Below are 22715 nucleotides of genomic sequence, written 5' to 3' on the forward strand. Positions count from 1 at the left end.
GCTTCTTCTCAATCCAAACTAAAGATAGAGTGGTGGCACCGAGCAAAAAGAGCCATCACATGGAAAGATTGTCATTCTCAGATTGTAGTCTGAGATTTTGAGAAATACCAGAGAAAGTGGTAGACTTTAAATCCAATGATGACGGTGATGGGCTGAAGGCTAATTCACATAAAACAAACTTTGTGTGGACTGGAACAATTAAAGTGGTATCTTAACACTAGCACCTGCATAGTTTATTCTCTTCCCAAAGCATCTCTCACAGCACGGATACAAATTCTGTTACAAAATGAAGGTTTTTTTTAATTAACAAATGTGTTAAGATATAATAAACAATAAAAACAATTTCATCTGTGCAATGTTTTATTCTACAGTTTATCCAGAGCTAAAAGCCATTGTTTTCAACAACACAAAAATAAATCAGCAAAAATAACCTGGAAAAGAGACGAGTCCCTGGGTGAAGCTTCTGAAGCCACAACAGAGTGGATGGTTTTAGGTGAGAGGAGCCCCGTGTGATTTGTGAAACATGTCAGCCGGCCCACAAGCTACCTAAATGTTCCAAGTAGAGCCAGAAAGCACCAATCAACAACAAGCCACCTAATAAAATAGACCCACAGACAGGTTAAATGAAAATGCTGTTCATTGAGAAGACCCCTGCAAAAACTCCAATTTTACCAGTTTCCTCCACTGGTCAGGAAGTGGAGTGGCATGGAGTCAACAGAGAGTGTGTAGGTAGTGGGAGGTTGAGGCCGCTCCCTCCTGGCAGCCCTGTGACGCGCCACTGACCTGCACATCTGGGTGACAGTTTAATCTGTGGCCATTTCCAAACCAAGTCCATGTGAAAAGAATTTTTTTTCTAACATATAATTTGTTGAATCATACATATTTTTTTCATAGAATTTTGTATAGGTTATATAAAAGGCTCTATCTGAATTTCACCTAAAGCAAACAACCAATGCAGGTGTCATTCCTCAAGTCTTTTAATTGTCTGTTATACGATGTTGGTGATCTGGGATGGGCAAACAGGTTTCCTTTGAAGAAGAGCAGTAACTCAGTGAGAGGACGAACGCCGGGCAAATTATGTCCCCTTACATCTGTGATGACAGCCTCCATGCGTAGGTACAGACAGCAAACAGGTGAGTCTTTACATCCAGAAACGCAGTCACAAAGCACCTGGATGGCTCAGATAAGTAGAGTTGTCACCAGCTTTAGGTGTCCATGCTCCCTGTGACCCTCTGCCCTGTCCCACCCCCAGCGCAGTGAGTGCACATGCTGGAGGTCAATCTTCCAGCAGGTCTCTGTCCAGATCCATGAAGGGCTCATCAATGTAGCTCGCTATGGCACACAGAGAAGTCCTGTCTGAGCCCAGCAGCACTGACACCGTCTCCTTCCAGTAGCTGAAGGGGATACAGGAGCTCTGAGGAGAGAAACCAGAGAGGAATTAGAACAATAAAACTCATTAATGACAGTCACTTAATTAGCTAGTTAACCACAATATCTGGTGAGCTAGAAGCTTGCATGCAATGGTATGAAGCTGTATGCATGTATGAAATGGTTGGTGGCATCAATTCGTTGTCAACCTAGTCATCTTGTGTAAAGGACAGTTTACATGCTCAGAAAAATCAGCTTTGCTTAGCTGTATGCCTGATATCTACTGGATCTGATGCTACATATGTATTAAGTGGAGGATTTCACCATTAACAAATAACTGTAATTGAGATTAAATCACAGTGATCAACCTTGTGTTTACATGTGACAACATTTACAGCAATGTAAATTGCCACTACAAACAATAATAATAGTTTAAGGTTGTATATATACACTTGAAACATTATGAAACTTTGTTGGTGTTGAAGCAGCCATGACTGACATTTTTGGCCACTTGGGGGCAGCGGAACAAGCAAAAACACAGCATTCAAACCACCTTATAAAAGTTGTTAAGGATAACAAGTTAGACATCAGCTGACTATTTACACATCCTGTAGATATGCAGCAACATTGAATTCATTAGGACTCATGCTTGTGGTCAGCTGGTGAATGTTAAGGCCAATATTAACTCACCTTTAAACCCACATTTTGGTCCTACCAACCCCCTGAGAGAAACATCTGGCTCTTTACCTGCTAAATGCTCCACTGTGTTCACTTGCTAGCCTCTAACTTTGTCTGTTTGCTGTTTGGTACCTGGCAGGTGGTGTACAGTGCATTTATCAGAGCAAGACAAATACTGCATTAGCACAAAGCCTCTAACAGTATAAAAAGTGTTTGTTTAAGTTGACTGAGATACTATGTGTAGTAAATGTTCAGTTCAAGGGGGCTGGAGAAAAGTACACTAAATCTTATTCATTAAACATATATTCACAATATCAGTCACTACTTATGTTTTTGAGATCATTTACATGTATACAGAATTTGACTTTCAAGACCTATTCTATGGTTTTCTGTGTACAGCCACTTTGTCACTGCATAGACATGGCATCAGTTGTGGTTGCTCATTGATTTGCATCAACAAGAACAGCAGATGATGAACACTGAAAAGCGAAACTAAACGTTTTTTTTTTCCACCAATCAGTTTCCTTCAGTGGAAAAAGAGGTACTTCGTGATTTGTTGAAAGAGTTCTCACTCAACTTACAACAGTTAACACTTTTCCAAATCTGCAAGACAACTCTTACCAATACTGAACACAACATAGCATTTTTTAAATCACCTGTCTCTTGGAATTTTTTGGAACATTTTAACCAGTGTTGCTGTCTAAAGTTGTTAAACAAACTGGTTTTACAGCCTAGTCACACAAATGTCACTGTGACACAGCACTGTAAACTAAACACTTTAGGTCTTTGTTTTTCCCAGCATGCATATCCATGATTTCAAAACACTGAACCTTAACAGTAGAGAATGAGAGGAGACTCTCAGTTGCTGCTTGTGTGATGCAGCTGATGTAGACTTTGGTGAGATGAAGATATTTTCTTAAATTTCAAGTGTATGCAGGAAAGAGCGAGAGCTACTCACATTCTCCAGACAGGTGCTATCTTTGTCCTTGTTGAGGTAGTGGCGCTGCCAGAAGCGCAGTAGGTTGTGGAAGTTGTTGAGCAGGCAGCCCGGGTACTTCTCAGCATACTCCTTCTCCCGTAGGGCGTTGAGGTAGAAGGGCAGTTTAGCCTTTCTTCTGGCCAGCATCAAGATCACCAAACTGGTGTTTAAACAGCTCACATTCTCCTGCAGGGAAAAAGGATGGGGTGGATACAAAAAGGAACAAGAATGAGTTAGAAAGTGTTTTGGACCACAACCCTAACAGATACAAATTAAACAAATGTTATTTGTAGCTGACATTAATTTAAGTTTAGACTAAAAGTGTCTTTCATTCATCTGGTTAAATTTTTGAGACAGAATTTCTTATTCTTCAATGATTTGAGTTTCTCTGTACTCGTGTGACAAAGTGAAAATTAAACAAGACCTGTGTGAGAGTCTGTACGTTGATGATCGTGATCAGTCGAAAGAGGAAGGAAAGCCTGTTCTCAACTCTGGCCATGTAGGACAGCAGGCAGCACTCAGACAGTACCTCCACCACTGGAGGGGGGGGGGGACAAAACACTGAAATCAATGTTTTAACCCTTGCAGGAATAGCACTTCCACTTTAAATGACTTGTTAAGCAACAACTGTGTTTTCAGATGTATCCATGTTAGTATGGACATAGCCTAACATTATCTGTCAACTTAGGTGGGGTTGGTCAGAATATTGTATCACTGGTCTACATGTGTAACTTGCCATTCTGGTTTACCTTTGACATCTTCAGTCTGGCTCTCAAAGCGGTCCAATGACAGGACAATGCAGCGCACCAGCATGTTAGAGTCCACCAAAGAACTGTTGATCTGCGTCAGGAAGGTCTGAAACTACAGAGGAGACACCAAGATATATCATTAGACAGTCTTGTTCATGCAACACACAAATTGAGAAAAGAATGTAAGCATATACAAAACCTTTTTATAGGGCATATAAAGGTGTACAATTATACCTTCTCTGGAGTGTTGACATATTTGTTGAATCTTTTGAAGGCATCAATGTTGAACTTCATGAGCTCTCCCAGAAGATCAAAGTAGCTCTGTAGGACATCTCGGGAGGTACAGCCACTATCTATGATACAGAACAGGATGTGCTGTCGAGGGATGGAAGCAGACAGTGAAGTGAATCAAGAGAAGTCAAAAATCAAGGAGAGATCTGTGTGATATGGACTATGGAATGAGAAAAGCAATCTGTGGTTGTACATACCTCTAGTAATCCCCTCTTCAGGAGGAACATTTGGTCTGCATAGGAGGTGGCTCCTCTGAGAAAACTTTCCACTGCCCTCGCCTGCCAGAATCTACATACACAACAGAAAGAGTCAGCAAAACTACAAAAAGCAGAACTACACAGACAAATCTTGGGAAATCTTTTTTCAAAAGAAGCAGTCTTTTGCTCCATGATAGGGGTGTTCGACTTTCTCCAAATAGGTTGACACTTAAAATATCAACATCTTCATCTCCCTCTTGATCTTTGACATGCACAATGCTGACCTGAAGGAAGAGTCTGGAGGCTCCCTCTTCATGACAGCGAGGAGGCGTGTGAGGAGGCCTTTCTTCCCATCACACACTAGGCTTCTGTCTGTGTTGACTAGAGCTTCCACCTCAGGGATGTTAGCCTTCATGGATATGGCACTCAGTTCATTCAGCTCCTGGCTATTCAGCAGGAGGTACTTGTTCCTGAAAGACAGGAAACATATTTTAAAAAACAAACTCTGCTAATGTAAAACGTAAAACGAGAAGTTAGATCCAAGGCGACTCAATTAAGGGTCACTTACTCATGGTGATCACTGAAACTCTGGAGTAGCCGCAAAAACTGGATTTTGAAGGAAATTTCCTGTATGATGACAATAAAGAAAAGTTAATGTCTATGTTAAATTTAATTACCCAGAGCCAATTTCCAAATAGTGTGATGTTAAAAGTTCATACTGGACTACAGTCGCAGTTCTCATTCTGGCCGTGCACCACATGATTTGAAGCAGTGTATTTCCTCCAGATCAGCTTGTCAAAAAGGTTATTGAGCCCTGGGATGAGACGAAACTCAGCCAGCATCTTGTGCACCTGTGTGCAGAGACACAATACAGTAGTCAAAGAACTACACTCTGCTTAGAGCCAACACTCCCACTTAAACCTCAAATGGAGGAGATGTGTCGTTAAGTACCTGGTTCCTCTGTCGACCCATGAGAAGGACACATAGCACATAGAGCACTTCCACTTTATACATGATCTCATGGACGATCTTCATGGACTGGGGTAGTCGATGTCTCAGCGGGCTGGTGGCCAAGGAACTCTCATCTGATGACTCTGAAAGTCAGGGAAAAAAGTTATCTCAGACAAAGTTCGTAAGATTTAAGTAAGCTGAATAAAAAGCAGCCCAAGTGGCTGTGGTCTCACCTGTACTGCTTTGTTCAGCGTCCTCAGTAGCCATCTGCATAAGGGCATCCAGCACCAGAGCATTGTCCAGCCATGTGTACCAGTCCTCCAGCTCCTGCAGGAAGTTCGCTCCTGTGGCCTCAGACACCTTTCTAGTGGCCAGCTTACACAGCCGTTCAATGAACCCAGGGATGTTCAGCAGGGTTACTGCAAAGAAGAACATTTGACAGTTCACAATTTACTGATCCATATGTTACATAGTCTGTGTGAGCTCTGTTCTTCAAAGACAACTTACCCTGGTTGACCTCTGCCCGTGAGGGACTAGCATTGCGTTTCTGCTGGGCATTTTTGGCGAGCAGGGTGTGCTTGTCATCGTTCCCTACATCAGGTTCTGAGATGGTGACTGACAGGATGCGGCAGAAGTTGGCCAGCTGTTGTTGGTCAAAGCTTTGGACCAGGCCTGACAGGTTGGGGATGCCTTCTAACTGGATCATCTCCTTAAAAATGCAAATACATGAACTGTTACCAATCTGAAAGTAGACTGGAATCAGAAATACAACATTGTCACACTTAACAAGTTGTGAGATTAACCCTGAATTTGTTACCTGCTAAAAATGTAGTAGTTTTTACCATATCTAAGTAAATCAGTTTATGGATCTATCAAAAAGTAACTTCAATATATTGCCACAGGCAAAAGCACTGTCTGAAGATTACTTCTTTAGGTCCAGTAAATTATCCCTGTAAGTTATGCCTGTGCATACGTCAGCTTCTCTAGGACCTTTAATCCACACAAGGAAAGCAAATAGATTGTAATGCTTGAACAGGCTATTTAAAAACAGTCACAAAGGAGGATGTGTGTTTTTTCATACACTAAATTCTCCATTGCTGCAAAAACAGTTTTGAAAACAATAGATGTCTTTGCAAGTTGCTAGATATTATTGTAACCACTAACTTTTCTATGCAAGCTCATGATGAATACAATGATTACATGATACAATGATACATGATTGCAATGCCCTTCTATGTTGCTACATTCCTTATAACAAAAGTAAGAGGCCTTAAAGCAGCATGATACTTCTGCCATGGCGTTGCAGAGGTTTAAAATGTCAACTGTCGTAAAACTATTGCAAATGATACAGACATGTTGTGCATAGCACCTTATCAGTCAGGCAGTGTGCATTATACACCTTAAACATTCCTAGTGACATTCTCTCACATCATTATATAAAGTGAGGAGGTGGTTAGCACTGGCAATACCTTTGCTAAATCACAAAATATTAATTTACTGTATCTGCCATAATTACTAAGCGGAAAAACTTCCCTCACTGAACTGCTCCTGATCATCTTTGCAAAGTCGCCTAATTTTTTGCAATGACCCTGAGACTCTGATGTATAAATAATTAAGTTACCAATGGATGATTAAGTAATTGTAATTTTTGAGGAGAAGCACAAGCTATAATTAGAGGGTCGTAAGAGTCTACATGTAGGCACCAGAGAAACCTTGTTGGTAGAAACATTTAGAAGATTTTATAACATGACCAAAATCAGGAATAATTGCGTCTGGCTTAAAAAATAAAAAATAAAAAGAAAGCAAAAGAAGATTTGCGCAGCCGTCTAGTAAATTGTAGCGCTGAAACAAAAGAAAGGTAATCAGAGACAGAGAGACAAATTTTAAATTGTTGAATGATATTAGGAGAATTTAAAGTGGAGCACAGCATGAGTCTGAAATTAAGGCACTGTTGTGCCATTAGGGTGTTAGCAGTTCTGCTGGGCATAATGTTCTGGCATTAGAGGTGTCTGCACATGGACAAGAGCCATCAGACAACATATACATTTATCTTCAGCACAAAGATTAAAAGGCTATTATTTCCACAGAAAAATTAATTAAGATTAAATATTAATTAGACTGATTTTTCAGAAACAGTGGCACAAAAAATTGATGGTTTTTGCCAAATCTCACTGAATAAAATGACTTCACAGACCCTTTAACTCTTGAGTTAAGAAGGGTAATAAACAATGATTAATGCTGATGCTGAAGATTTGATCCAAGTATAACTCTGACCTTTTTGACTCCAAGAATATCTTCAATTAGAGTAGCAGTCTGTAGGAAGGTCTTCTTGTTTGTCATCAGGGTGAAGAGAAACAGAACAAAGTCATCCCTCGCTGCCAGGCTCTTCGTGACCCCCTCCGTCTATGAATTGAAAGAAGAACATTTGCCCATTCCTATCTGTAAAAACTGCCCTGTTCTGAGACAATATAACTGCACAAACCAACTGCAGAGAAAATACTTCTAGCTTTATACATGTGCTAAGTTGAAGCAAGGTATGATGCACCTCTGACATTTCTCTGGTACGTAACAAAATGTAATGGGATACTTACACATATACAACAGTTGTAGAGAACACTAAGGCAGTCCTTAACCAAGTCATCATTCACTGTTGTAACAGAAACACAGGCGTCTAAATTCAGTTCAATTATCTTCATGTAAAAACATACTAACTTCAAAATAAAAGCAGACATGTGCACAGATGAAATGTCAGCCTACTTACTTTTGGGTTTTTTCTTCTGCATAGTTAGTGTAGGTCTCATCAAGATCTCCACAAGCAGCTTCAGGAGAACAGTAAAATTAACATTTAATATGTTTTTTATGTCTCAGTATGAGTTGTTCTATACATTACAACTGGTTCTCCAAAGGGAACAAACTTCAGTGTCTCTGAGTCAAACTTACATCGACTCCACCAAAGAGGTCAAAGGTGTATGTGTTGGGGAAGGTGGATTCCTGAGCGGTCTTCCTGTCCTCTGTGACAAAAGACATGGCCTCCATGGAGAGATGGGATGATAATACCTGACAAAAACCATTGTTCACATGTAATTTACGTCACCCAGGCTCCAAAGTGAAACATTCACCATCAAGTGACGAAAAGCAGTAATTCCACAGCATCATTGTTGGATGGACTAATGCTGTGAGACTACCTTAAGAAAGTTGTGGGCATGGGAGAGGTCACTGTTGGGATGGCTGCTCTCGTAGAGCTTCTGCAGCAGAGTAGGGATGCCATTCCACTTGGCCCGTTTATCTCTCTCCTGGAGCAGGCCTCCCGGGAGCTATGACATATAATTAGAGGCAAACTTAAACAGTGTGATATACACAGTGAAAATGCATGTTTATTTGTAATAAGGCTTCAGCAAGGTTTTAAAGGTCTATTTTTGCTTGTACCAGTGGATGTCAGGATGCAATCCTGAGATCAATTTAAGCTTTATTTAAGTTAAAGAGAACAGAAACTAAAAGCAGTTTCAGCAGAGTTTTATTATATCCTTGTTATACCTAAAACCATGTGACTTGAGAGTCCTAGTCTGGCTAATAGTCAGTGAGTGCACATGTATTGTGTATCAAGGCCATAAAGTGCAGCAGAATCTTAAAGTTGACCCTACAGTTTACTGGACATCAGCAGAGTGTTCTAATCATAGGTGTGCTGTGTTGAATTTTTTCCCTCATTAGGAATAAAATCTTGTGGGGCATTCTGAATTGAGGTTTCTGGAAAGGTCACAAAAGAGGGTGTTTTCTATATTTACCAAATAGATTTATTGCCTCTGCAAGTAATGAATGCACACACACATTTTCTGTCTTACTGTTGAAACCCTTTTAAAATACAAGGCTGTGACAACTGTATGAATTTAGAGAAACGCTCATGGAAAATTCCATGATAATGCGTAACCCAAACATTTTCAATGTAAAAATGCTGAGATAATTTTATCTTTCTGCAAGGAAGAAACATTTTGAAAAATGTGGCATTCACAAGAAGCTCACTCAGATGCTCCATAGCTTCTATTCATTCTAAATGGTGAATAATAAATGCTGATTCCGTAATTCACGCATCAGAGGCCAAAAACAACTGTCAATCATTTTAAATTTGAAAATTATAATACTGACAGTCAATGCAGCTCCTAGGTGCTACAAATTGCCCGCATGGGGCAAGTTTGTTATATTCAGCTGTATTTAACATTAAAAGATAATCTGTAGAAACTTTGGGTCCACAGTGGCTTCCTCTCACACTTTGATGCAAACAGGACAGAAAAAATAACCTAGGAATGTTTGTGTTCTCTGTTACAGCTTTTGGCCCACTGATGACACTTGACGACCTACACTCCTGAATGCCTTCACTGACATCGAAAAACCATCATTAATGTGATGTGATTTGTTAATAGCACCGACATGATACCAGTGTACAGTATATTATGGTAGCTGGCCCAACAGTCTCTGATCAACCTGGGAAAAGTGGTCGCATTCAACAGGACATTATAAGAGGATATTGTCATATAATAGACGCTTTCTGTTTGTGTCACCAATGAGAGGCACTACCTTACGCTACCTCGAAAACTGCAAGTCAGCAAGGAAGGTAAAAGGCAAGACACTGACACGCAGAAATAATGCAGGGGCACTGGAATAAATTGTTTTATTGGCTTTGCAATTCAGCGGTTTAATGGTGGGTGTGTAGCAAAGAAAGTGGAGGAGATACACGGTGAATAAATGAGTCAAATGCACAGGAGCGACGTCAACATGCATAAGGACTAGGAAAAAAACATAACAGCTGACGTAAACTAGCGTTATAATCAAAACTAACCGGACCAATATGTTTTCCAAAGGTACATATGTCACGTAAATGTTTGTTTGTGTGAAAATAAAAATAAACCCGCTAACATTCCCTTGTCCAAACAGCTGTTGTGGCGTATCCATTTATGGAAACGATAGTTATTGTGGTTAGTGTGTCGTTACGTAATCACCTGAGCTGTTCAGCTGGCTTAGCTAGCTAGCTGACGTTACCCTATTTGCTAACATTAGCAAACGTTACTGCCGTTGATTAACACTGGGTGATTTAAGCCCTTCCAAAATTAAACTATGGGCTCTCCAGTGACACTGGAACTCCAATGCCCGATATAAACAACATTATCCCGTCAAACTTTCAGTTCAACGTGTATTTATGTCGTATTTCACCTGGCCTATAATGCTAAGCTAACGTGGAGCTAACAACAAAGACCCATTTGAAGCGGAGCTTGCTTCATACACTTGTAGTGCTAACGTTATTTTGCTTGTCACTGAGCAAATGCTGTTTTACAGAACTCAATGATGTCAAAGTTTAAGGTTTACCTTTTAAAAAACACCCTGTCGTGTCGTAGCTAGCTGTAAAGCCAAAGCTGACAAGATAGACTACATGTCCAGTCAAGTCTCCAGGACAACGTCTTCGTTTTCAGGCTAGATTCCAAGCGCAAGTCCCTGGCCTCACTCGATCAACTTTCGGATGTGTTTATTGGCGTAACATGCATCGTTTCTCTTACCTGTGTCCCTCGACTGAAACCCTGGCCAGTAATCTTACTGGCCGTGAACTTTGTGACAATATTATTGTTGCAATTTCTTCGTTTTCCTCCAGTACAAGGGGACTCGGACCCCAGAAGCGTCGCCATTATTTCTTCTTCCTGAACTGAACTGTTCGGGCAGGAAGTGGAAAGCTTTGATGAATTATTGGACGTAATTAAGCGGCACCTGCTGGCAGAAAAGCACACTCTGCAAGAATCCAATGGCTTCAATCATATTTACATTTGATATAAATGGTTTATAATGATAAAATACATCGTAATACCATAAAAATACGGGACAGATTCTCTCGTTTTTAGGTGGTTTTATGTGTTGCTCATTCATCACATATCTGACGTATTTTATTGGATTCCAATAACATACCAATGATAACAATCATATTACAGTAATATTAACATACAACATTACATTCAAACAGCATGTACAAATTAGGTTGTAAATGAATACATTCAATGTTTGAAAACAAATGAGAACAAATGTCTCACTGTCTTTTAATTTTCAGCTCACATATCCACTGTGTGTCACTTTGAACACAGAAAACAGTCTCTTGCTGACATACAGTATGTCACAACCCCAAGCATTGTAGTGTCTCATTTCTCCTGCCACTACAGGGCAGTGTAGGAAGACTACATTTGGGCGTACAGACGACCTCTTCAATTGGCTTGCCCAAAATGCAGATGAGTCAGGTCAGTATTTGACTGCTCTCCATCCGTCTGACTTCATTCTTTCACACTGATCCACTGTCTTTCCTCAAGTGTCCCAGCTGTGATCGTTGCCCTCTGTCATTTGCAGGTAAGAGCTGATGGCTTCCCTCAGCCCCTCGCTCACCAGAGAGTTGTCCGACTCTGTTCTCTTCCTCCTGAAGATCACCGACCTGAGAGGAGACAGAATGAATAAGGTGATTATAGTGTTGGTGATTTAAAAAAAAAAAAAAAAAAAAAAAAGTGCCTCAATTTCACTGTTCCCACAAAGTCCCAAAGATTGGTGACATTTCTGTTTTAACTGCTGTGTAAACATGGACAGAATTTGCTCTGACAATTAGTGAATGCCATTTAGTGCAGGATGAGTCATCAAATGTATGAAACCGTTTTACAGGAAGAGAAAATACATGGATTTTGATGTAAAAATACTCAAATAGTTTTTTTTTGACATATATATTTGGCATATGATGAGATAAATGAACAATTAACATGGGGACACAGTGTTAAAACTGGGGGAAAAAAATATTTTTCATTTCACAAGGCCTTTAAATAACTACCATCTATTGTAGGCTACATTTTTCAAACTTTATTTATCTGAGGTAGGTTCGCTGCTTGCTACTCACACAGCTACAGATTCTCAAACTTGGCAGATACCCAGTGCAACTACAGTCTAATCTGTTGGCATATCTGTTGGTGTTGTGTACACACCCTTCACAATCAGTTTACTCAACACTGAAACAAATTATTGTAGAGTTGAATCAACATCTTTGTGACACAGTGTCAACAAAAACTGAAAATGGTAAGCTTCACTAAGATAGGATTTATTAATTATTTTAACCATGACGCCATGAGGGGCTCATGCAGTAGGCTACTCTACACCAAGTAACAGAGTGACATCTTGTGGCAGCCATTAGTAGTAGCAAGGCTAGAGAGAGTCTGCCACACCTGCTTATGTCCTTCCAGTTGATAGTAGGCCTCCTGATGGCTGTGGGCACAGGCCTGGCCTCTCTTGCATTATCTAAACCGTCGATGAAGCAAGGCGTTGTCAGCCGACCGGACAATCCATCTGCAAACTCTGGAAAAGGAGGAAACATTTTAATATAACTAACTCTTATAGGGTTTGAGGGTAAAGGTGAGAAAACAGCTTTATATCCTCAGTACAAACCTGAATAGTGTTCCACCAGGTGATGCAGGGAGGGGAAGGTGATTCCTGGAGATATGTAGACCCAGCCATTTTGGAGGTGAGAGATGCGGTAGTGCTTCACACAGTCTTGGTACAAGGAGTTATTTTTCCTCAGGACAGACAGCGAGTAACAATCTAAAGACAGAAACAGCACACAGATGCAGCATTTAAACTTAATGGCATTTAGTCATTAACCCACGCAAGTCATTTTTCTAAGGCAAATTAAACCATCTCCATAAATAAACCTAATTAAAATGACCTGTCACTCTCACAAGAAAATTCTTGAAGAAGTGGAAAGTGCTTTAGAAACCATGAAAATTATGTAGCTCCATTAACACCCACTCCACATAATAGTTTAAGGCTCATTTCATTTTTGTATTAAAGAAAGAAAGAAAGAAAGAAAGAAAGAAAGAGAGAAAAGAAAGAAATACAGAAAGAAATACAGAAAGAAACCTCTATTCTAACCTCTGTTTGTCTCTGACTCTCGGATCAAGAAGGATCCACTCTGGTTATTGGGCTGCATGAGCAGCTCCACTGCTTTGTACCTGCTGATGCCTGTGAAAAGCCACCTGAACAGAGAGAAGAGGACACAGGAGACATTTAGACGTATGGGACAATAAGACAATGTGACAAAAAAATATTTTCATGTTGTTTTTAGTTTTGGAAAATCCACTGTAACAATTTCAGAGTACATTCCCCACTGGAGGAGGACTGAAACTGCAGGAGGCAGAGGCTGATGTCATGTCACTGAAGAGAACAGATGTCTTGTTCCAACATATGTCTCCACTGAGGTAAAGTTCACAGGGACAGAAACTACTCCCACCTGTCAGGGAACCCCCCGCCATTCTATTCACACATGCATAACTCTTCTGGTTTCAAACACAAACACACACACACACACACACACACACACACACACACACACACACACACACACACACACACACACACACACACACACACAGAGTACTGTGACAGAGATCTTAACATGTGTCTTCGTGACTGTAACTTACCTGTGTGTCACCTTGGCGGTGTAGCTGGTGGGAATGTAGCTCTCATGTCCTGTGGTTGTGGATCTCACCATCAGAAAATCCCCATCGCTATTGGGAAAAATAGTCAATCATGAGTAATTGTGTCTGTCTAGGTGAAAACAAGGGTGAAGGTGAAACATTAGGAGCTGCATCACATACTCTGATACGATGGTGAGCCTTTCCCCAATGTGCATGGTCACTTCTCTGTGACCAAAGGATGGGTAGTTATAGAGGGATACAATAATGCTTTCCATTGTGGCTGCAGAGGAAAAGAAGCAGATGAATATTATAAACCAAATTTGTTTTTGTTTTTTTTACATTTTTCTTATTTTTATTTTGTGTCTTGAGGATTGAACCTACCTGTTGATGCATGTTCAGGTGGATTTTCAAGGATTGCTAGGTTTGATTGACATCTGATGGGGCAGGTTCCCATGTTCTTTGGCTTCTTGCAGACTTGAAATGGCTATTGTGATAGAAAAAAAGAGAGACACAAAAAAGGTGAAATAGGGACCAATGGAAGAAAATGTTATGTCTTCAAAGGCCCTCATCGTCACTTATTCATTATTTGATTATTCCCCCAGTTCTTTCATTATGACTGCCATCAGCAAAACAACTCACAAGTGCTGCACACTATTTGTTACCTGGCAGCAAAACCTAGATGATGCAGGAAGGCGGCTAACCACAACAAGAGGAACGGATATCAAGTGAATTTCCATGCAACCTGTTTGTGAGGAATGAAGTCTATACTCAAACTACATGTGAAAGCTGTATTAAAAATAATGGAAAAATGAGATTTAATTCTCATGATGCACACGACTTTTTCATATAGGCAAGTTAATAAGATATTTTGAATAATGTAAAACACACTTTAAACAAAGGCTGATTTCTCCATTTATCTATTATCATTTCGATTCAAAAGATATTTCATGTTTTTATTTCATGTAATAAAAGTAATTAGGCAGTAAGATTGCTTATGGAGGTAAAAGTCATTATCAAGCAAAATTATTTTTGCTATTAAGGGTTATTAAGCAAAATATTTTCATCAGAGCAGGTAACATACTCACCTCCTTCAGTTTCTGTATCAAAAATGTTTGCACAGAAATTATATTCTCCAAAAATAAAGGGCTAGATCCTTCTCGGAGCAACTAGTAAACTACAAGTCGTCTTGATGACAAATGATCATCTGCCTGAGGAGATGAGGCTTCCTGTATGTGTGTCTTTATGTATTTCACACAACTGCAGCTTCCTGTGACGCTAAAGACCATGACATCCTGACTCAGAACAGCTCATGCTGTTCTCTCTGATGCAGGCTGTTTTCATGCAGGGTTAAATGTGCATCACTTGTTTATGGAATTAACTGTATATCTGCGTAAGCCGAATTTACATACACATGTACATGTACCTTGTGGCGCAATGTGGTGGGTTGAAGTGGTGATATTATGTCACAATGACAATGTTTGTGTAGAAATGCTTACACTAGACAAGGCTACATTTATCTGCCTATAGATTTTTCAGCAGAACCATGATGCCTCTGACCACATTTTCCCCATCAGTCTGGCACACTGCTTTCAGTCTTTCTCGGTCGTGTTAATGTTTTGCCATTGATGTTAAAATCAGATAAAAGTCAAAACTCTGCAGAAGCATGATGAAGCCTCTCCTGACAGCCTACTCCTGCTTGATTTATCATTAGTCACAAGTTCATCCATCATGCTGGCACTGCAGAGTCAAGCTATCAGAGCAGCAGTGGAGCAATATGAGAAGCAACAGTGGGGCTTTGTACACAAAAATCATTTGGGTGTGAAAAAGTCAAGGAAAATAAATAATTTATGTACATCAGGCACGGCAGGAATTATACAATTTCTGGTTTCTGTCGTTGCAGGCAGCGACGTTCATGCTCACATATACTAATAAGACTTTGATACGGCCACAGCAATGTCATTATCTCCTCTGATTCTCATCTTTAAAAAGACGTACTGTTGGTTTCTTTAGAAGCAATTCAGAAACAATTCTGCTTAGGGTGGAAACTAACGGATCAGATTTGTGCTGAACCACTGAAAAGGGCCTGTAAGCATGGGTGGAAAGAACATATGAAGAATTCATTTTTCCATATCTTTCTCAAATATTGCAAATTTCCGATTTACATCTGTATTATCCACCTCCATGTTAAATCTTTTATGGTAAAATGTTTTGTTTGTATTGCAATGAAATACAAGATTATTATCAATTCTTTCTATTTTTAGTGCACAGGGGTTGGACACAAAACCTTATATATTGCAATCTGATACAGTAAAGCAGTAAAGCTGTGATTGTGTCCATCTCTTCATGTAAAATATTTTGAGTTCATTTATCTTTATTAGTAGAGGAAAGTTGTATTGAAGTTGATAGAAGCCTCATGACATGAAAATCAGATTAACATTTAGTGTTTTTCCCCCATGACATTTTTTACATCTTCTCAATTCTAAATCAGTCTCTTCATCTCATTTGTGTAGCAGCTGACCATTGTTGTTCTTTCATTGTGCCAAATATAGACCGTCTGATCTGTGACAACAGTTATCACTTTGAGGAAATAGCAAGTGTGGTTGGAAACTAACTCGCCACACTCACCTCACTTTTCCACCAATAGAAGAGGAAAAGTACAAGCACTTGCTTCTCTGAGATGTACAGTACTTTCTCATTTTCTCATTCAAATAAATTCCCTGCACCTGCTTTTATGTGCACTTATTAGCCAGAATTAAAGGCATTACTGATAAACAAACTCACCAGACACCTTCTCATGTTGTAGCTTTATTCAGTAGTAATATAAATGAGTTGAATCAGCAGACAGTGAGAAGCACCACTGGGCCCCTCAGTGAAGGGACTCACACTTTTCACATCAGAACCCACTTGTTAAAGGTTGTTAAAACATCACTGAATAATCTGTTCGAGTGAACAAAAACATCAACACAAAGCAGAAAGAGAAAAGGAGACGATGAGTTCAGTTACAAAAAGAATCCAAGATAAATGAATGAATGAATGACTGTGAAGTGACAGAGTCGACTCACTGGTACACTTGTTCTTAACACTGAATGTTCTTCCATGTTTAAATGCAGTTCTCACCACTGCTTTGATTTAGTTTTACTTACAGAGTGCTACAGTAAGCAATGGTTCTTCCATGTAACTTCCACATCACTTTTTCTGGAATCATTCTAAAAATAGACTGCCATCCTATTTCTGCAGCTACAGTACGTATAGTGATCCCTCTACGTATATTTGTGACTAATTTGTATTGCAGCAGTGTTTGAGAATAAAAACAAATATACAATGACTCACAATCAATATAGCCCACATTTTGACAACAGAGAAGACCAGTTCAAATAGTAAAAGTGTTGTACTGTGCAATTAAATGAAAAAAAAAATCTATAGGTTCCTTTGAACACATGGAGGATTTCTACAGTGTGTGTGAAGACATATAAACAAATACAATGTGAAAAAAAAAATAAATACAAGAGGGTGAGGTTGGACAGCTGAGTCAAAGATACAGTTTGACCATTTGAATATACAACACATCTGAATGTAGTTATGGTTTCTTGTAGGAATGTGACTTTGATGGTGTATTCAATATAATATTTAATAATATGCATCTGTTAATATATTTATTACATCCGCTTTTCTAATCACATAGTTCATTACAGATCCTCCTGGCTTTGAATTGCTTAGGAGTGGGATGAGAGAGAGAGAGGGATAGAGAGAGACAGAAAGATAGGAGGGAGAGGGCACATAAGTTACTATGGGAGGGTGCAGGGGGTGGGATGGGGTTTAGCAGGAGACCTCCATGGTCTGGGGTCTGGCCTGGTTGTCCAGCCCCCCAGTGGCGCTGCCCTCCAGCAGGCTGTTGAGGTTGTTGCGACTGCGACTGCTGTCCATGGAGGTGATGCTAGAGGAGGAGGTGGTGCGCGAGCGAGCCAGACGAGTCATTCCCGCTGACGGCACTGGAACAGAGAAAACATGCATTAATATTCCACTCACACAGCACGCAGACTCAGAGCAGTGTGGGATCACTTAGGTAGTCGGATACAACAACAACGAAGGTGCTTACCATGCAAACAATTCTCACATATGGAGGCTAATCAAATAAAGGAAATGTGTAACAAAAACTATTGCATGTGTGTTCACTGTAGAAAAAAATGAAAGCAGTACAAAAGCAGAATACAGCACTTGCAATCCAACTTAACTGATGGGAAGCAACACGAGTAGGTCATGCAAGAACAGAGGACACTGAGGACAGATTCCATGCTAACAGGAGGAACTAAACTCCTGCAGGAAGATGAACGTGTCAAAGTATGCAAAACAATCTCCCTGTGTATAACCACTGAACTGCTGCTGGATACCAATATGAAACAGTGCTCTCTGGAGAATTTCTGCATACATTGACATTCATCCACCGTGTTACGAGGCCATTGGGTTCATAGCATTCTAGTCTGGCAGTTGCTCAAGAACCCGATACCTGATTCGTTGCTCAGGTGACTGAGGAGAACGTAGGGAACTGTAAGCAATGATTCAAGAAGGAAAGAAAGAGGGAGAAAGGGAGAAATGTTGAGAAGGTAGCTCTTATGTTGCTTTATCCCACCTCAGTTTATTTCTGATCACTCTCACAGCTTGGCGGTCGTGGAGGACAATTAACTGTCTGCTCGCAACAACAGGTAAGAAAATCAGCTTTATTTTTTGTTCTCTTTGGCCGTTCCCCTGTCACATTTCACACTGTGGCAACGTGTTAATGAGGGAAAAACAGCTTTTAGAAACATGCTGAGGTGTTGAGATTTATTTTCCACACTTTCTCTGTGCAACACACTCTTTTTAATCTGTTCTAATCCTGCAGTGGCATTTACTCAACGGGGGGGGGGGGGCTCGGGGGCCTTTAAAGCAATACTGAAGCACTGACATACTAGCTACAACCGAGAGTGCCTCCCATGGTGAAGGGTTTGGGAACAGGAGTGAGCAAACGAGAATTAGCATTACAGAAACACACACAGGCGTCATCTGTGTGGCCAGAGCAAGCAAACCTACATTCATGACTTCATCCATCCATGGATCAGAGTCTGTGTGGTGCACTGCAAGTCATTATGGTCTGACAGAAATGTGTTTGTTGTTGTTGGCAGATGAATGACTGTAAAAAAACCCAAAGGCCTGTTTAAGTATGCACTTTGAGTCTCTGCATCATTAAACAGTTCTGAATAGAAAAGAAAAGCACACCAGGCAAAAAAAACAGAGTATTCTTTTAGGCCCACTCTGAACTGAACAGGAAATAAATTGCTGTTCAGTGCATCTGGAGTGCTGCTGTCATTTCAGTCATGCTAGAAGCACAAACACCTCACCTACTGAGGGGTGTGGGTGCCACACACTGCAAAGAGCAGAGAGGAAATTGTGTTAGCATCAACCTTTGCACAGGCTGCCTCTCCGTGACCAGGCTGACAAAAACAGTGTCTTTTCATGCACTGTTGGCCACAGTCCAAATCCCATCAGCAGGGCTGTTCAGCAGCAGCTCTTAGAAGACCGAGGTGAAAACAGTTCTCAGTTAAATAACACTTGTCGCTGCACTCGTCAACAGGAAATTCAATAAGACAAACCTTGACCACAAATACGTCAGCTCAGAGAGATATCAGTCTGTAAACAAGTTTTGGACATTGACCATTTGATACATATAGTTTGAACCAGCTTCATGATATATTTAGATGTTTAGATGTATTAAGAAGTTTTTACTCTCTGAACATACGAAGTGAATGACGTGAGCATGTTTACTTACTGTAGCCCATCCCCTGAACAAAGTACTTGAAGGCCTCAGCAAGTTTCCCTGGCTGTGAAAAGATAAAGGATAAAAATTAGAGGATAATTTCGACAAGAAAACTGCTAGATGAAAAACTCCTTGATGACATGAATCTGTGTCTAAAAAAGTAAATACACACCTGCACAACCTGGGGCAGGCCTCCACAATCAGCCATCTGAAAGAGCATTATCAGTCTCATTAATTAATCATTTGTACAACCACAAAATGAATGACATTAATTTTATAAAAGTCATTATAAAAACCTTGACCTTTAGCAGTGTGGTCTTGGTCGGATTTAACCTGGAATTGCACTCCACCTTAAACATCAATGAGAGGTTACTATTGAGCTCAAAAAAGAGAAAGAACAGCAACTGCTTTGGTGCTGTAACAAATTCTTTGTGAAGCCTCATAAATCTGAAATGTTTGTGTGTAACTCACCACAGCCTCCACAGCAGGTGATGTGTCACCAACCACCAGCAACGCGGGGCACCTGCACAGAAACAGATTAGATTTAATCATTCTTAAATCACACCATGCACTCAGAGAAACATGTGTATTTGTTTCATCCTGGTCTCAAAACCTACGTTAGTGTGTTGACTGTGTCCTCATTGAGACCCACGACTGGCCTCTCGATCTCCAGGTCCCGGCGGCTGGTGCAGGGAGACAAATTATGATTAAGAGCTGAATGTGATCTGGCTAAAATGTGAGGGGAATTTGCAGAAATCCTGCTTCTCAGTGCAGCTTATGATCTTATATTACACCCTTGTTCTTTATATTTTGTGATGCATTGCTTCTTTCTATGTATTCAGGTCTGGCTGACAGCAAGTTCTGATACTGGAGGAAACATGTATGTGCCTCAACTGCACCCATAAATGTTATCAAGAACACAATAAATGTTTATTAAAAACATTCATATACAGTTTATAATAATGTACTGTATCTTACTATTGGTAGGAGCCACAGAAGAGGGCCAGGTTGTCCTGGTTGATATCTTGGGCGATATGCAGACGATATGTCTGGATCAGCTCCTGGTTCTCTGTCAGCTCATCCTGGTGAACAGAAAAGAGTTAATCTGACCCAAACAGGAAATCTTTGTTCTGCTAAGAAGAGTTAGACTGCATATAAAGTGCATGTAAGTATCATGTACTGAATGTACAGGGAGCTGTTTAAATTAGCACTAGTCTTTCAGACAAACAGAGGGGTCTGTATATGCAGTATGCTTAGCTTCAGCTCTGTTAGTTATTAAACTGAGCCAGTAATCTACATGTCATAAACCAGCAGTCTATGTATCCAGGAAGACAGAAATAGAATAATTAGTAAATGTCTGTATAAGAGTGAGGTGAGGTATCAAGGGAAATCAAGAAAAGCCTCCTGAGGTTCAGTTACTTTTTAATGCAGTCAATGAAAAAGGTCAACACTAAAAAAAAAAAAACAGCACGGAGTGAGTAATACTGCGCTGCAAGAGGAACTCACAGTGCTGAAGTGGTGAGCCATGACGATATCCACCAGATTACTGGTCCATCCAGACAGCTGCACACAAGAGGAAAAGACAGACCCAGTTAAAACAGACAAGAGGGGACTTTTTTTAATTACTCTGAAACCTTAAGGCAAAATATGGCAATGTCCATGTTTACATGTAGTGTATATACTGGCAGATATAATTATCAATTTTGAAGGAGGCAAATACACAGAGAAGCCATGTAACAGATTTAGAAATTGTGAGGGATGGGGTGTCTTGGTGACCTAGTGCTTAAGACACACACTATTATAAACTCAGTCCTTTCAATTTCAGCTAGGACCTTTGTTGTTGCATTTCACATCTCTCTGTCTATCTCCCTCCAATAAACGCACAACAGCAAAAAAAATCTTAAAAAAAAAAAAGAAAAGAAACAGTGAAAGTTTTTCTCTACTGTTTAATTTCCTTCTTAAACGTTGTCAGGTTGAACCAAGTAATATCAGCAGAACAGATACTAGAAAGCTCTTTTAAATGTATAAGGACAAAAGTTATATCAAGCTCCCCCTGGCTCTGTGACTGTGTGTAACACTAACACTGAAAAGAATGTTCTCCCTGAACAATCTTGTACAGTACACACAACAATGTACACAGTATTATAATAAAGTAATACAGTACAGCATTGTGACCTGAAGCCAATTAATCCACTCAAAATGAAACTAATCCAAATGAGTGAACTCTAAAAGACTGCATGCTGCTCTGACGGGTTTATTGTGTAAAATGTGAGGCTTAGTTTTGATTAACTCGCAACCCAAAAACAGCAGGTATAATCAAATTAACACAGGATTAGAGGCCCTGCCTGTGTCTTCCATGCCATCAAGTCCAAAACTACAGTAAAAAAAAATCTAGTTTTATGTTTATCTTTTTTTCTATGTTTATCTTCTCTTGTAATATCTATATAATATCATATTGTCTGGCTTGGTGTCAGAATTCATGATTCTAAAACTAGTAATCTGGCAGCTTCAGATAGAGTAGATTATAATAGAATTCTGGGCATAAATAACATTTTACAAAATTGTATTGTTAAGGTGGAGAGCATACAGTGTGGTGGTTAAACTACAACATGCATTCATTAATAACAACCTAACAAAAGGCTGCAAACTGAACTGAAATGGCGGATCGAGTATTTAAGTAATAGCTCTGTGTTTCAGAGCATACTTAGGACTTTCTAGCTTCATACTGCAGTGGTAATACAGACCTTTGAAGCTGCCCAGTCAATCCAGCCTTCGGCACATGGGTCGACGTTAATCAGAACCAGTCCCTCCACCAGAGTCGGGTTGTTCAGCTGGGAGGGGAAGAACAAATGTCAAGTGTTAACGGCAAGGGACTTATGGGACTTGACAGTATGATTTTTTTGGTGGTATCTTGTATTTTGTGTGCTGTGGTGTGCTTACAGTTTTCAGGTTAGTTTTCACTCTCATGTACATTTAAAGGGTGGTTTAGTCTGAGAATTCATTGGTACAGTGAACTAAAGGAATCGTGCCCAGACATAGCTACATCTTCGCAATCAAAAGTTTTTCAGTTTTTCATGTTGTGCAGGTAGAGGATAAAAACACTGCAATGTTCTCTAACATGATAAAAAAGTGAAACATGTCTGTTTAAACGAGGACATGAAACAATGAAGGTGGAATCCTTGGCATCTAAATGAAGGGGTGCGGCTCTGGAATTGCCTGAAGACAGAACGAGGATGTCTG

The 22715-nt window shown here is 40.0% G+C and overlaps 3 protein-coding genes across 5 annotated transcripts in view; all 3 read right to left on the bottom strand.

Annotated features, from left to right (window-relative positions):
- Positions 1-211: 211 nt before the first annotated feature.
- On the bottom strand, positions 212-10882 carry trpc4ap (transient receptor potential cation channel subfamily C member 4 associated protein). The gene is made up of 18 exons (XM_022745376.1): positions 10757-10882; positions 8399-8527; positions 8154-8270; positions 7975-8032; positions 7805-7860; positions 7488-7616; positions 5721-5922; positions 5447-5632; positions 5214-5356; positions 4982-5113; positions 4831-4889; positions 4547-4732; positions 4263-4353; positions 4009-4149; positions 3775-3886; positions 3450-3562; positions 3005-3211; positions 212-1414 (listed from the first exon to the last, which is right to left on the bottom strand). The coding sequence occupies exons 1-18, from the start codon at positions 10880-10882 to the stop codon at positions 1277-1279; spliced, it is 2325 nt and encodes a 774-aa protein (XP_022601097.1). The 3' UTR covers positions 212-1276.
- A 198-nt stretch (positions 10883-11080) lies between these two features.
- On the bottom strand, positions 11081-14915 carry LOC111221432 (src-like-adapter 2). The gene is made up of 8 exons (XM_022744776.1): positions 14773-14915; positions 14069-14171; positions 13868-13967; positions 13691-13777; positions 13143-13246; positions 12660-12812; positions 12440-12569; positions 11081-11667 (listed from the first exon to the last, which is right to left on the bottom strand). The coding sequence occupies exons 2-8, from the start codon at positions 14139-14141 to the stop codon at positions 11544-11546; spliced, it is 771 nt and encodes a 256-aa protein (XP_022600497.1). The 5' UTR covers positions 14142-14171; positions 14773-14915; the 3' UTR covers positions 11081-11543.
- Positions 14916-16479: 1564 nt separating this feature from the next.
- The window catches only part of ndrg3 (NDRG family member 3), a 33772-nt gene continuing 27536 nt past the window's right edge, over positions 16480-22715 (bottom strand). For 2 of the 3 annotated variants that reach the window (XM_022745138.1, XM_022745140.1), the window contains 10 exons: positions 22220-22306; positions 20982-21038; positions 20454-20557; positions 20093-20158; positions 19947-19998; positions 19778-19825; positions 19648-19683; positions 19488-19539; positions 18192-18230; positions 16480-17676 (listed from right to left, as the gene is read on the bottom strand). In XM_022745138.1, coding sequence (XP_022600859.1) covers positions 17504-17676; positions 18192-18230; positions 19488-19539; positions 19648-19683; positions 19778-19825; positions 19947-19998; positions 20093-20158; positions 20454-20557; positions 20982-21038; positions 22220-22306 — 714 coding nt within the window. In that variant the 3' untranslated portion in view covers positions 16480-17503. The remainder of the gene's footprint in view (positions 17677-18191; positions 18231-19487; positions 19540-19647; positions 19684-19777; positions 19826-19946; positions 19999-20092; positions 20159-20453; positions 20558-20981; positions 21039-22219; positions 22307-22715) is intronic. The other variant, XM_022745139.1, reaches the window with a different exon arrangement.

The sequence above is a fragment of the Seriola dumerili genome, unplaced genomic scaffold, assembly GCF_002260705.1.
Source record: "Seriola dumerili isolate Sdu_G_001 unplaced genomic scaffold, Sdu_1.0 BDQW01000088.1, whole genome shotgun sequence".
NCBI classification, from domain to species: domain Eukaryota; kingdom Metazoa; phylum Chordata; class Actinopteri; order Carangiformes; family Carangidae; genus Seriola; species Seriola dumerili.